The following is a 15,668-nucleotide window of genomic DNA, read 5'->3' as shown; positions in this document are numbered from 1 at the left end:
GTTATACCAAAGTCCTCTAACTAAGTTTGCTCCTTATCTCCACAAGCCAAGTGTGTGTGTGCGTGTGTGTGCGTGCGTGTGTGTGCGTGCGTGTGCGTACACCCCCCCCCCAAAAAAAGATGCATCTAAATAAATGGACCGTAGTCTCCATACGTAATAAATTTGGTTATCTTTAAGGTAAGATTCTATGGGTGACATTCAACTAAATGCTACTCAGGTAAGGTAAAGGTAAAGGGACCCCTGACTATTAGGTCCAGTCATGGCTGACTCTGGGGTTGCGGTGCTCATCTCGCTTTATTGGCCGAGGGAGCCGGCGTACAGCTTCTGGGTCATGTGGCCAGCATGACTAAGCCGCTTCTGGCGAACCAGAGCAGCGCACGGAAACGCCTTTTACCTTCCCTCCAGAGCGGTACCTATTTATCTATTTGCACTTTGACGTGCTTTCAAAATGCTAGGTTGGCAGGAGCAGGGACCAAACAACGGGAGCTCACCCCATCATGGGGATTTGAACCGCCGACCTTCTGATCGGCAAGTCCTAGGCTCTGTAGTTTAACCCACAGCACCACCCGTGTCACAAATGCTACTCAGACCTACTGAAATTAATTTACCTGATCCTTAATTTCAATTGGTCTACTCTAAGTAAAATGTACATAGTTGACTACTACCCTTTAGAAACTATAGTTAGATCCTTTGAACTCATTAGGACTTACTTTGCAAGAAACATGCCTAAGGCCAGGCTGCAATTAGAAACCTTACTGCAGTTGTGGTCAGGTAGCTTCTTAGATCCCCCCCCCCCCGCCCCAAGGTTAATGACTCAAGAGGTAGCTGTTTGGGTAAGAAGGGTTTTTCACATAGCCTCCAAAACGATTAAGCAGGAACCAACAGGCTATTTTCCATCCCCAGATCTGTTCCCCTGAACTGGAGCACCTTGGAATCGTTTGGATCAAGGTGCACATGTCAAAAATACGCCCCTTCAGAAAGGGTGGAACTACCTTGCCAAAAAAAATCTATGCCTGCAGCAATCATACTACTGCTGTTCAGTTTTCCACCCCACCTACCAAAAAAAACCAGAGGCTTTGTGAGTTCTCAAAAGAGACTGGAAAAAGCACAGGGGAAACACAGGAGAACAAATATTTGATTATGTTACGTGGCTTCCCCATTAAACGTGAAAAGTGGAGACTTTCCCCTCCTATGCTTTTTTTGTGGGGTTTTCTTTTTTTACAAAATTGTTATTTATTTTGACAAAGTAATAATCATAAATAAATAAGAATAAAAATGTGCACCCCACCATCGAGACCATTCCATTGCAACTATCCAACCTCCCAAAATTTCAACACCTCTTGCAATGATTTGACCCCTTTCTGTTTTGACAGCACAAATTCTACAGGCACCCTCCATATCTCCTCAAAATCATTTCTCCTGCATATTCCCCATCTTACCTTAATGGCACATGCTAATTTATCATTAATAGCTATATCCCACATCTCTTTATAACATTCTTCCATTTTATATTTTGCTTGCCCCTTCCACTTCCTAGCTATAATAATTCGTGCAGCTGTCAATAAATTTGTGAGCAAGTCCTTCATAGCCTGTGAACCTTCCAGGCCATCGTAAATTGATAATAATGCTACTTCTGGACTTTTGGTCAGCTTTAACTCAGTGATTTCTGTTATCTCCTTAACCATCCCTTGCCAAAAAAAAGTACATATTTGTACATTATTGTACATATTTACACCCCCACCACATGTGAACATAATTCCCTGTTTCCTGGCATCCCCTCCAACATAACACTGAATATTCCTTGTTTATTTGAGTGGAGATTCTGACTTACAGTGAAAAACATCCCTGGCTGACTTAACCACAATCTGAGATTTGAAGGAGTAGAGTGACATCTAGGGAGTAAGTTCTTTTTCACAGTTTCATCAGTTTAGATATTTGTGCACACCCAATCATGAAAAGACCAGAATTGTTTTTTGATAGGATAAACTTATTGGTTTCTGCAATTAGTAAAATCCAGAAGTGTCTGAATTCAGAAGTATACAATTATGCAGATTCCTTCCCTGCAAATTCTGTTGCTGGAAAAACAGTAGCAACTCCTTGAGTCCTTCAGGAATATTTTTCAATATGGATATATTGATACCACTTTTTCAGAAGTTGTTTATAGAGTGCAATGCAATTTGATGACCAGTTGAAGATTTTAACGCAATTACCTGCTGCAAAATCCACCTATATAAATGACTTCTGCTTGAGAAATCTAAAGGGAGGGGTAAGGGTGGCAACATCCACGTAAATAAAAGCCAGAGAGAAGGAAAGGGCATCTTTAATAGTTGTTGTGCCACTACCGAATTCAGGAAAATAGAATCTGAATTATTTGCACATCAGAGCCAAAATGCTTTTACAACCTCAAAAAGTTGAAGGCTGTCAGTAAATTGGAAAATGCAGGTGAAAGACATTAACAAGTTCAAGGCTATCAGTATTATGAAAAAATATGCATTAAAAAAGGGCAGGTTGACACTGATTTTGACAAAGCCACCAGGACAAACCATTAGAATTGTTGTGAGTTGCTGTTGTTGTTTTGGCAGGGTTCGTTATTTATTCTCAGCCCATCAGACTTTCCCATTTGGCCCATGAAGCTGTTTTGGGCAAACCATAGCCACTCGCCCTACGCCTGATGTCATGCAGGTGAGGGCAGGGCTTGCCTGCCCCTGAATGAAAGCACCTGACAACCAGGCACCTTCGCCTGCCCAAGTCCATCACTTTAGGAGCAAGAGGGCCCTTTAATTCAAATCACCAATCTCCTTTTGCTTGGCAAAGGTTCTCTCAAACCCTATTTGCCTTATAGAGTCCCCAGTTCCAGGTTTCTGGTACCTCAAACATTCTCCCAACTACTGGTATTCTGCTGCCACCATGTAAACACTAATACCTCTGACTTTGCCACAGCAAATATGTTCTCAGATATGTTCTCTTGACTTGTTTGGATTAAGGTGCATGTGTCAAAGCTACGCCCCTTCAGAAAGGCAGAACCGCCGTGCCAAATGATCTACACCTGCGGAGATCATGATACTGTTTGGTTGTACTCCCCCTTTCCCCAAAAATCAGGCTGGGCAAGTTCTAGAAAGAAACCATAGGAACACAGAAAAAACACAGAAGAACAATGTTGTGTAGGTAAAGGGACCCCTGGACAGTTAAGTCCAGTCAAAGGCGACTATGGGGTGTGGCGCTCATCTCGCTTTCAGGCCGAGGGAGCCGGTGTTTGTCCATAGACAGCTTTGTGGTCATGTGGCCAGCAGGACTAAACCACTTCTGGCACAACGGGACGCTGTGGTGGAAACCAGAGCGCACGGAAACACCGTTTACCTTCCCGCTGCAGGGGTACCTGTTTATCTACTTGCACTGGTGTGCTTTCAAACTGCTAGGTTGGCAGGAGCTGGGACAGAGCAATGGGAGCTCACCCCATCAGGGGATTCAAACCGCCAACCTTCTGATCAGCAGGCCCAAGAGACTCAGTGGTTTAGACCACAGCGCTACCCACTCCCTTTAATGTCATATAACTTCCCTATAAAACACGAGTGGGGGGAAAGTGGAAATTCTGGAGTAAAGTTCTGTGGGAACATCTTCATTTGACCTTAGTTTGATATTTTAAATAATGACATCTAGTGATTAACATGTGTTTTTTTTTACAATCTGTTTCATCAGTTTGGAATGATTTGGAATAACCATTCACTATATACATTTGTTCTGCGTGGTTTGCTTGCAGCCATTTATTATGGCCTGATAACCACTGTTTCAGAAGAAGTCTATATTATTTATAGAGCATAATATGATTTGATGAGCAGTTGTAGATTTTAACATGATTAACTGCCCTTTCATTGTTTAACCCATTACAGGTAAATGCACACATTGTGTGTGTGTGTGTGTGTGTGTGTGTGTGTGTGTTTATATATATATATAGATAAAGATATAGATATGTAGATATATATCTACTGTTTGAGAACTCTAAAGGGAGGTGAAAGGGAAGAAACAGTCACATAAACAAAAGCTAACAGAGAAGGAAAGGACATCCTTAATAGCTATGTCATCGTTGACTTTGGGAATATAGAATCTGAATTATTTGTATTATTTACCATAACACAACAGAGTCTAAATGCTTTGATAACATCAATAAATTTAAGGGTGTCAATAATTTGGAAAATGCAGGTTAAAGACACAAACAAGTTCAAGGTTACCAGCATTAAGCCAAATACAAATCTAAAGGACAAGGTGACACTGATGTTGATGGAACACCTGTCAGTTTCAGTTGAGTAGGAAGGCAAATGCTCTGCAGGACAAAACATTCCTATGTTTCCTTTTCATCTTATTTGGCAAAAGGGAGGAGGGGGCTAGAAAACTTGTACACCTTGTATGGGAGCAGGGACTTCAAAAGTCCTAACACCCGTTGAAATGAATGGGAACTGTACAAGTGCTCACTTTCACAGTTATATAAGAATGATATTTGAAGAATATGGGGGTAATGTCCAAAATATGTTAACCATTTTTGATAAATAGACTTCTAAAAAAAGAATATGAAGCTCAATTGCACATTTGAACTTTTTTTTTTAAAAAAGCAGTATTTTAAAAATATTGTCAATAAGGTTGCAAAATCAATTGCTGCTCTCTCCCCAGGCTTTTGTTACCAAACCCCCCCCCCCCCCCTCATGGTATTGACGGAGAACGCAGGGGAGGAGGAGAGACAAGTAGAGGAAGGGGGGCAGGAAGTGGCATTGGAGGAAAGGAGGGAAACTCAGGAGGAGGGAAGGCTCTCAGATGTTGGAGCAGAGCCTCAACACCGCACAGGAAGCTCTGGCACGGACAGCGAACCAGTGCCGGTTCCATCTGCTCAGGAAAGGAGAGTGTTAAAGAGGAGGGGGCAGAGACATCACATGAGAATGCCTCGCCTCTTCTGCTGGAAAAGGGGTGGACGTAAGTCACTCCGAGAATCTGACCCAGAGGATTCGGATGCTTGATTATGTGTGCTGCTTGTACATATGTAAAATAAAGGATGTATATATGTATCTCTGAGTGAGCAGAGGCATTTCTTGCAGAGAGCATTCACAAACCATCACCCCCCCATCATTAGATTTAGTATATAGACACACGTTAATTTGTAAATGATGCAGCAGACGGCAGGGTTTTTCAAGTCAATTTTTGAATCTGTTTGCTTGATATTTATTTGATCATAATAATTTCTGAGAAGATGAAAATCCTAATAATGAGAATCACACGGAAGCATCAACAGTCATGCAGTGTTTCTGGTGTCCTACAACTTATTTGCTGTTCACTTTCCTTCCTGGGGATGTTAATTTCCTCATTTGCTTTTTCTTTGATTTTACTTTTCACCCTGGTAGAAGATGAGAGACAATAGCAACATGTCAAAAGGCCAACAACACTGCCATCATTTAGAAATATATTTTTCGGGAAATACACATATAGTTATTACAAGTTATACATACATAGGTGTACCTGTATAATAATAATAATTGTATCCCGTTCATCTGACTTGGTTGTCCTGGGCTTCCTCCCCAAATATAAAAACATAGGAGGCCATCGTATGCTAAAAACTTCCCTATACAAGGTTGCCTTAACATCTCTTCTCAAGTCAGATAGATATTTAGTTCCTTGACATCTGATGGGAGGGTGTTCCACAGGGCAGGTGCCACTACTGAGAAGGCCCTCTGCCTGGTTCCCTGTAACCTCACTTCTTGCAGTGAGGGAACTGCCAGAAGGCCCTCAGAGCTGGACCTTAGTGAACAATGGCAGTGGAGACACTCCTTCAGGTATACTGGGCCGAGGCCATGTAGGGATTTAAAGGCTAGCACCAACACTTTGAATTGTGCTCGGAAACATACTGGAAGCCAATGCAGGTCTTTCAGGATTGGTGTTATATGGTCCCTGCGGCCGCTCCCAGACACCAATTTAGCTGCCACATTCGGGATTAGTTGCAGTTTCCGAGTCATGGTCAAAGGTAGCCTCATGAAGTGCACTGTTTGACCTTGGGCCATTCATCCTCATCTACCTCATAGGGGTGTTGTGAGGAAGGTCAAGCTGAGAAACTGAATGTTGATGCATCGGTTTTATATGTGTTGGTATCAACCCTGCTACCTATCTTACCTCTCATTTATGATGCCATCCTACATTAAGAATTACATTCTGCTTGCCAGTCCTCTGGTATGACAGGAGAAACCAGTTCTTTAAACTTCTGCAAGGGGCAAGCCGCTTCACAGCCCGGCAAAACAAGAGCTTGGGGTGGAAGATTTTTTTGGGCCCGATAGTGCATCTCAATGGTGAACTGACTGAAAAAGAGAAATGTAGGTCATTAAGAGCATTATGTTGTGTGGATGCCTGATGATTGTCTTCCAAAGCAACTACTCTATTCCAAACTTAAAAATGGAAAGCGTAATGCTGGTGGCCAACAAAAGAGGTTTAAAGACTGTCTCAAGGCAAATCTTAAAAAATGTAGTATAAACACTGACAACTGGGAAACACTGGCCTGCAAGCGCTCCAGTTGGAGAACAGCCTTTACCAAAGGTGTCGTGGCCTTTGAAGACACTTGAACTCAGGACGCAAGGGAGAAACATGCTAGGAGGAAGGCATGCTTGGCAAATCCACACCGTGATCAATTCCCGCCTGGAAACCAATGTCCCCACTGTGGAAGGACATGTGCATCCAGAATTGGCCTCCACAGTCACTTGTGGTTTCATTGTTAAAACCGTGTTTATGTAAGACAATCTTACTCGGCTTTGAGTGATCGCCAAAGAAAGAAGAAGTCATTTCTACAAGATGCAGCCATATATCACCCAGGCCTCACTTCCATTTCATAAGAACTGATCTGAGAAGTCTTCTGATAAGATGGGTGGACTTCTGTACTGCTAACCACGGAAGGCTCAAGACAAGTTGCTGATTTTCTCGACTGAATGCTAATCATCTTGATGGGATTTACTTAAAGAAGCAAAACCAGCCCTTTGTCGCAAGCTGCCTGGTTGTTCAATTTATTTCATGCATATATATTTAGAAATATGTCCCACAGATATCAATGGGGTTTATTCTGAAGTAAGCCTGCAAAGGATTTCATGCCTACAGGCAGCCCTTGTTGAATTCTGCCCAGGAATGTAGCCTTCAGGCAGTGCAATTATGGGCATAGTTGCTTAGAAGTAAATTTCATTGCGTTCAGTTGGGATTCTTCTCTATTAAGTGCGTTGAGGCATAATCATACACATGTTGTCTCAGAGGTGAGTCCCAATGGGGCTTATGACCCATTAAGTGTGACTAGAATTGCACTATTGTTTTGGATGTGGTTTAAGAAATCCTTTCATGAAATTGGATATTTTGTGGAATTTAGTCTTGTTTTTCTTTAATAATCAAGAAAAGTTAGGAAAAAGTGGGTAGACAACCTCTCTTGAGCATCTCTCAGTCTTTCATTTGGGAGGCCCATGACACCTTTTCATTGTTGCCCAATTCTAACCTGCTGTTTCAAGTAATTATGATTTAATTGGGATTTCTCAGCTCTGCATCAATGATCAATATTGTAGATTTGGCACAAAGTGTGACTCAACCCTTTCAACCCCTTTCTGTCTTTCAAAGGTATGCACACCTCACCCACTCAGCTATGAAATAATTTTTCAATAGCATTTTGAACAGCCAGACATCAAGCTCAAACGCAGAGGGAACGCAACTGATTTTTGACCCATTTCAGCAGTGCAGGAATTGTGAGAAGAAATACTGTGTTTGAGAAGATGAGTGAATTTGCAGATGCTTACCCAATAAATCACTGATAATTATTGAATATACAAGTTCATATTTACCCACTGTCTTCTTTATATAGCTCAAAAAATAGGCAGGCGGCGTATGGAGGTAGCTTTACGTCGAAAACATTGAGTGCTACTTGGAGAGCAACTATTGTGGTATCATGCTATAAAAGGGAGAAAAATAATGTTACTTGAGTAGACAAAGCACATTTCCAAATAGTCTGCTTAAAGAGGGGAGCCAAAAAGTAGCAGGAGAATGCGAGCTACAGAAGGTTTGGTCAATTTAAAATGTTCATACTTACGGCTGAATACATTAACATTTTTCTTCCATCAGTGGACTCAGTAGCCTCTGTCATCTTATTCAAAATATCTTTCACAAGGAGACCTTAATGGTGATGGAAAGGAATACAAATGCTGGTGAAACCAAGAAGCCCTTTTATCTTTAACCAATTGTTAAAGTAAATTGGCAAAGACTTTTTTTTCAGCTGGGGCAGAGAAGTTCTAACGTTCTAGTAATACTCCCAATTCAATTGGGACAGTTGACGGGTATACAATATGGGTGCTGAGTTGGTCTATATACACATAGGAATGTGACTTCAGACTCAGCTACATTAGCAATGGAAGGAAGGGTTTTATTTATTTAATTTTTTAAATAATGTTTATTAACCGGCCAATCAAATCAAATTAAATCACATCACATAAATTCCGAATTACAAAGCCAAATTTTAAATTTTGTTGGGGGGGACCCATATTTCAAGATCCGAAGGGGGATTCTGATCATCTTCTTGCTACTGCGTTAATGTCCAAATCATTCCAAACAGAGTTCATAATTCTATCCAGTCTTATCTTGCTGTTTCCACATCACATCTTGTTTATATATTTTCTCTTTTTTCTTTATGATCTCTTCTGATAGTCTCCTTAAGCCGATAAACACCAATAATAATAATAATCCTGTGTGAATTTTCCGTTCTTCTATTCCTCAAATCGAGATGGTTTCCATATATCATTGCCTTTATAGATAACATCGCTCTTTCCATCTTGCAAAGCTGTCGCTCTTAAGTCCCTCTGAGGAGTTTCACCCACAATATATAAACAGCTCTATTTCTCTCTTTCTCCTCCCAGACTCAAGACCTCCGACAGAACTTCCCAATATGGCGACGGCATTTTTAACTGCGTCATTCCCAAGCTCTTATACATTCCTCGCTCTTCTTAAAACATGCTTTGGTTCGAAAGTTTATCTCCACACAGCCTTAAATCCACAGCTTAAGTCCTTAAAACGACATTTCTGACTCGTGACTCGTGAGGGGAGGGGATTCTTGTTAATCACATAAGAAAAGAAAGGAAAGTTTTTTCCCCCTCCCCCATCAGTCAATTGCCATACCGTGTCTTGGCGTATCTTCTCATGTTTTATTCTTGTCTTGTTTTATCAGAGATCTCTTCTATAGCAGTCTTTACTCCCCTCCTTCCTTGAAATATGTGCATTCCTTCATTCAAATTGTTTTCTTTTGAAGTTCTTGCAGCTAGTGGCGCAAATCAGGGACGGCGTCCAGGAGTGCCAGAATCCCACAGGAGGGCTTTGTGCCTAGTGCCCCCATCCCCACAAGTTCGGGGGTGGTATAGGGCACAACAGGCAAAGGCAGTCCCCCCCACCGTCCTGGGGGGGGGTTAGGGAGGCTAATTACTCCCATCATAGCCTCCAAATTACCTCGTGTGGGTCGGAGAGATGTTATTGTCAGCCATCTTCCGATGTGCCCCCTAGTGGCCCCCGGAAGTGTTTTAAATGCACTATAACATTGGGACACCAGATGGCGCTGTAGAGTTGGACCCTTTGGCAACATGACTTCTCACTATAAGCTTTATAATACGTTTTCCTGAAACGTTTGTTAATGAGTCTAGATCCATCCTTTGTGTCTACACATGAGGCACGCAGCACTTGTTCTCTCTGAGTGTCCAGCCTTCAATGCAGCCCTTGAACCAAGATAAGTTAGTTGCTCTTCCTTTAGATAATATGCATGCCATATAGAAAGATGTGGGCTTTGTTTTGCTTTTTCTTACCTCCTTGTAGTCGTGATTTCTTTTCTCTTTCGTGTATCCCAAACATTGCATTTAAGGAAAATGCCAAAAGATCTTTCAAATTGTCCATGACGTCGTCAGTAGCCCAGGCTGGTAATGGCTGCTTATGTTTTTTCTACAGTTGAAAAGAAATAAAAGCGGGTGGTGATTCATCTATCAGCCATGCCTTTGCTCTCTCACTCTCATCTGCTCTGTTGTTTCACAGACCTTCATGTTTCTATATAGGAAAACCCATTCCATGTCACATTGGGGCCCACACAAAATGGCTCACAGCCAGCTAATAAAACCAATATTACAATGAGAGGGGATTTGGTCTAAATAAATTTCCACAATTGTAGGATTAGAATTAGACTACATAGGTTTTTGAGGTCTCCTCTCCCAGCCCCATGTCTATGGCAGTTAAAGAAAAAAAACACACAGTCCCAACTGGGTTGATGAACTCAGTCTAGAAGTTCCCCTTTTTGTGGGGGGAGAATAGGCCTCTGCCTAACTAAAGGGGTGTTTTAGCTTGGCTGAAATGTGTCTTTGATTTCTGATAATGTCTCTTATATGGAGCATAGAGAGGTGTGTGTGTGGTTTTGTGTGTGTGTAGCAGCCTTTCTCAACCTGTGGGTCCCCAGATGTTGTTGAACTACAACTTCTATCACCCCTAGCTAGCAAGGCCAGAGCTCAGGGATGATGGGAGTTGTAGTCCAACAACATCTGGGGACCCACAGGTTGAGAACCGCACAAAGGTAAAATGTACATTTATAGCTCTACACAACCTTGCCCCCTAAAACCACCACTGATACGTGGTTCTACCTTGGAAGGTTTCCTAGATGGAAATGCATCCCTGTAGCTGAAAATGGTTCCTCATCCACAATGTAAACAGTAGCTTGGACCACTGCAGCTTCTGCTACTATGGTTACAACAGCCTCCAGCACAAATAATATTGAAAGCAGGATCGTTAATGACCTTGCCACAAGTGTGGCTTTTATCTGCCATGTGCCACCTGACCTCGTCCTAAACCCCTTGGTCTGTTTTGTTGGGGATGAATGAGTTTCATATAGGTTTACTAGAAATTACCTGAACAAGTAAAGCATCGTACGCATTCCAGAGTTTGTGACTCTTAAAATCCAGAAGAGCCTTCATATCGTATCCCAGGCTAGATGCTAATTGACCTAGAAATGGCTGAAAGATAAAGAGCAGAAGGATTAATGAACCAGTAAGTGCAAATGAATGGTAGGAATGGAACGGGGGTGGGAGTGTGGGCATAATGGGGTTTAATGAGGTGGGGTGGGCTTATGCATGCTCCAGCAATGCGCATGGGCGCCAGGAACGCAACCCCCATGCAAATGGGGAGTTTCTTATTAGTGGGCTGCCTGTGACTGGACATTTCTACATCTGTCCTGAATTTTATTGTTCCACTTCAGAGAGGATAGGAGGAAAGGAACAAAAGAGCATTTGGCTGTCTTATCAGACATTCCCAGCACATTCTGAGGTATGTCTACTCAGAAGTAAGCACTATTGATTTCAGTGGGATTTACTCGCATGGATTGCAGCCATAAGATTTTCCCTTTCCATTTCTTACCATTTGACTTTTCAGTTTTTCCTGGACTGTTTTGGATCCAAAAGTTTCCTTTAGAAGCTGACCGAACTTTGGACATGGAGCGTGAACAGGATAATGCAACAACTAATGAAATGAAATGAAACATATCAGCTAAAAAGACCTCCTCATATTGTCATCTGCCTGTGTATAATACACATGTCCATCCTAAATTCAGATTATTAGTGGGAAGATGCTTGAAGAGCAACCAGTCAGTAGCGTGTGATTAGAACTCCCACTTTTTCTGTTGCAAAAAGTTGCCTTGGTCAGGGGCGGCTTGTGCTAAAGGCTTGGTGGGTTTGCATGGAGATAGAAAGTAGAGCCTCCATGCTTGCTAGACTTTCAGTGCTGACCTTTCTTCAGACTGATACTCTCAGGGCTGCTGACCTCACTTCCTCCTTCTTCACCCCACCATTGAGAGGAGTTATTTTTCCTTTCTCGCTCTACTGCAGAGATGGAAGAGCAAGCATGGTTCTTTGTACATTTACCTCAGCTGCACCTAGGACCTGTGGTATCCAACAAATATTTCCTACAATAAACTTCACGTTCTTCTTTTCCTTACTCAGAGTCTGAGTGTGACTGCAGCAAGGGTCAAGTGTGCCCCGCCGAGCAGGGATTTTAATGCACACTGTAACTTCTGCTGGTGCATTTAAGCTCCAAGTGCCGTCACAGACTACCTTCCCCATGCCCATGGCCTTGGTCCATGGGCCCTTGGAGGGATGCGGGTGGCGCTGTGGGTTAAACCACAGAGCCTCCCCGTGACGGGGTGAGCTCCCATTGTTTGGTCCCAGCTCCTGCCAACCTAGCAGTTCGAAAGCACGTCAAAGTGCAAATAGATAAATAGGTACCGCTCCAGTGGGAAGGTAAACGGTGTTTACGTGCACAGCTCTGGTTTGCCAGAAGCAGCTTAGTCATGCTGGCCACGTGACCCGGAAGCTGTACACCGGCTCCCTCGGCCAATAAAGCGAGATGAGCGCCGCAACCCCAGAGTCGGTCACGACTGGACCTAATGGTCAGGGGTCCCTTTACCTTTACAGCTGGTTTTTGCAAATAGAAGCTCTAACGCTGCATCATAACTCCAAGACTTCTCTCTCTCTCTTATCTCTATTTATCTCTCTATTTAAGTGAAATATTCACCTCTCAGGTTGCCATGTTTCCATTGAACTGGGAGTGGAAAAGGTTAAAAATACCACACGTTTCCTTACCCTTTCCTCTGAACGTGGCACAGTATGAACTGGAATTGGTTGCCAAGCGATCTCTTTGTTCCAGATTTGGTTTCCTTTAGGAGGAAAGAGTCCGGCCAGATTGGCTTGAGCACTCATAATGGTTCGATCATAATCCGTACTTCGGACATAAATCTGAGAAGGATAAAATGAAAGAGTGGCTCAGGATGGTATTATTATTTTGATCCTAGATGGTTGTTTTCCACAGGGGGAGGTTTAGATCTAACTTGCATACCCACACCAACCCACTTTCAGGGTTGCTGTTCTGGTGACTGCTGTCTTCTTTTTCTGTCTGTGCCCCATCTCCTAACTGGAAATCCAATGGGAGGGGAGGGACAGAACCAGGAGAACACGGGAAAGGAAAGACAGGGTCTTTCACCTTCTCTCGCCCTCTCTGCTGCAATGATCATAGTAGCCATTGTAAGGAGGGGAAAGGTTGGCGATGGAAAGTCACTGCGGATGCTGCTAGGCTTGTGGGGATTGCAATTATGAGTAAATTTTGAACACATGGTGGAAATCACTACACTTCTGCTTCTATTTGCTTGTCCCAATCCAACAAGCATGGGGAAACCCATCCATAGCTAAGCGGCATTTTAGAATGAATTGATTTTAGAATGTATTTCAATTAATTGATTGTGATTTCATGTAAACTGTGTTACTTTTACTGTTGTTAGCCGCTCTGAGCCCGGCTTCGGCTGGGGAGGGTAGGATATAAATAAAATTTTATTTATTATTATTATTATTATTATTATTATTATTATTATTATCATAGTTTGACCCTAACATTATATTAGTATAAATGCTATTGCTGAGAAAACGGGGAAGTTAGTTCCAATACTTGCTTCCTTTCGCTTGTATTCATCACTTAAGAAGTCCTTATATCTGTCCTTTATGAGTTGACCCAACAAGTATTGCTGCTGCATTCCACACTGTGGGAAAAAGGAAAAGGAAAAGTATGCATGTAAAACTCATTGATGCAATTTACCGTCCCCTCCAAGCTACTTCTGACTATTTCAACGGATAAAGGAACACTTTGTGTATTCTAGGCTCGCGGTGTTGGGTGTACATTACACCATCATGAAAAAGCTAAGCTCTGGATTTTGGCCTGTTCCTTTCCGCAGCACCAGGAGAACAAGGTTAACATCTAGATTTGTGGCAGGTCTCCAAGACTGAAAAAAGAGGCTGGACCAGATTCTGTTACAAGTTATGGATGTGTGCTGATATGGCCTGGGAGTAAAATGTTCACTGCTCTTCACTGTGCGGGGGCTTATGATGGTGGCATCAGGTTTTCTTCTTCTAAACACTGTTTTGTTGCCATTCCACATCCTGCTTGATGCATGGCTTTTCCCTTCTTGCCCACAGCAATATTCTTGGAACAACACTACCTCATGAGGAAGTGTCGTTTATAAGGACTCAGTTTGGGGTGAGGAAGATGGAACCCATGCTCAACAGCAGCAAAAGATTAAGGTACCCCCCTGCCCTTACGGGCCAGTCGTGTCCGACTCTAGGGTTGTGCGCCCATTTCACTTAAGAGGCCGGGGGCCAGCCCTGTCCGGAGACACTTCCGGATCACATGGCCAGCGTGACAAAGCTGCTCTGGCGAGCCAGCACCAGCGCAGCACACGGATTAGAACGTTGCAAAATTTCTAAATGCTGCAATTGACCTTAGACTATGATTGCTCTTCGCTTTTTTTTAAAAAAAAAATTGTGTAGTTAACATTCTGTAATTTGGGTTAGTGGACCATACATAAATTATATTACTGTTTGTGTACATTGTACTGAAATGGGCATTGCTATTATTGGAGCCTGAAATAATAAATAACAACGTTTCAGAAGTTTCAGAAGCTTTGTAGAGATTTGGACGTTTGAGCAGTATAGCCATTCTGTTAAATAAAATAATAAAACTAATAGTTAGTATATTAATGAGTATTATATAAAGGCAAACAAATCAACAAAATATGTTTTCATTTCTTAGAGCATTATCAGACCGTTGTGAGCTCTCCATATCCTTGTGGCCAGACATCTTCTTTGACCACATTAGTGGGAAAAGTTGAAAGAGGGCTTCTGTCGCCATGCCGGTAAACCTGGTGAAATGTTTTGAAGATTGCATTAGTTTTCAAGAAAATAGAATTGGATGCAATCTATCAGAATGAAATATTAGCTGCCCTGCTGCCGCTCTAAATGTGAAGCACACAACCCTCTCACAACATTACCCCATACCTGTCTACTCAGAAGTCCCAATGACTTGACTTCAGTAAGTCCTGCTTTTTAAGTAAGTGGCTATAATATTATCGCCTTCGTCTATCAGAGAAATGCACTATGAAAAAGCCGCCAGAATATCTCCTAGCGGTCCTGTGCCTCTGCAATTCTGTGCAGGGGTGAGAGGTTGAAGGGGATTCGCTAATACAGCTGTATTTTGAATTTAGTTTTTGTCCTTTTGAGAGGAGAACACAATGTACGTCAGGAATTTCTAGAGCAGTGGTTTCTCCTGGACCATTTGAAAACTGCTGATGGTCTTGGTGGACCACTTAATGGTTTTTATTAACTACTGTAGTGCTTGCAATCTGCTCTGTGATGTATAATTTTTAATTATATTTTTAGTGCTTCTTTCATGTCTTATATCTTATTGTACTGAACACTTACAAGCCCATTGTATGTTCTTCATAAAGCTGACCAGAAAAACCAAGAGTTTAAATTCAATTAGACAATATTTTTGTTCAAGCTCTGGTTTGTATACTTGCTTGCTCGTTTAGACATTTTATACCCTGTCCTTTAAACAATGCTTTTTGTGTGTGGTGGTACTTAGCATCATTCATCAAAAGCATTGTGTGGGATGGGAATAATGGAAAGATGGCAACCACAAATTCTGGTTAGAAATAGGGGCTAGGGGTGGGATATTCCTAGTGGTCTTTTTTAAGGGGGGAGGGAAGAGAAAAAGCTCAGAAATTTCAGAAACCTTCTGAAAAAAAATTCTACTTAGCATATTAAAATGCATAAAATTATTCA

The 15,668-nt window shown here is 42.2% G+C and overlaps 1 protein-coding gene across 15 annotated transcripts in view; it reads right to left on the bottom strand.

Annotated features, from left to right (window-relative positions):
- Positions 1 to 5,168: 5,168 nt before the first annotated feature.
- Positions 5,169 to 15,668, bottom strand: part of LOC308459473 (lysosomal acid phosphatase-like) — an 84,729-nt gene continuing 74,229 nt past the window's right edge. For all 15 annotated transcript variants that reach the window (XM_080975012.1, XM_080975004.1, XM_080975009.1 and 12 more), the window contains 10 exons: positions 14,651 to 14,746; positions 13,505 to 13,591; positions 12,645 to 12,797; positions 11,425 to 11,526; positions 10,920 to 11,024; positions 9,837 to 9,969; positions 8,084 to 8,166; positions 7,839 to 7,945; positions 6,148 to 6,329; positions 5,169 to 5,377 (listed from right to left, as the gene is read on the bottom strand). In XM_080975012.1, the coding sequence (XP_080831138.1) occupies positions 6,173 to 6,329; positions 7,839 to 7,945; positions 8,084 to 8,166; positions 9,837 to 9,969; positions 10,920 to 11,024; positions 11,425 to 11,526; positions 12,645 to 12,797; positions 13,505 to 13,591; positions 14,651 to 14,746 (1,023 nt within the window). In that variant the 3' untranslated portion in view covers positions 5,169 to 5,377; positions 6,148 to 6,172. The remainder of the gene's footprint in view (positions 5,378 to 6,147; positions 6,330 to 7,838; positions 7,946 to 8,083; positions 8,167 to 9,836; positions 9,970 to 10,919; positions 11,025 to 11,424; positions 11,527 to 12,644; positions 12,798 to 13,504; positions 13,592 to 14,650; positions 14,747 to 15,668) is intronic.

This window comes from Podarcis pityusensis (genome assembly GCF_964106645.2).
Source record: "Podarcis pityusensis genome assembly, chromosome: 12".
Classification (NCBI taxonomy): Eukaryota; Metazoa; Chordata; class Lepidosauria; order Squamata; family Lacertidae; genus Podarcis; species Podarcis pityusensis.
The sequence above is the reverse complement of the archived record's forward strand: the minus strand, read 5'-3'. Positions and strand labels throughout refer to the sequence as shown.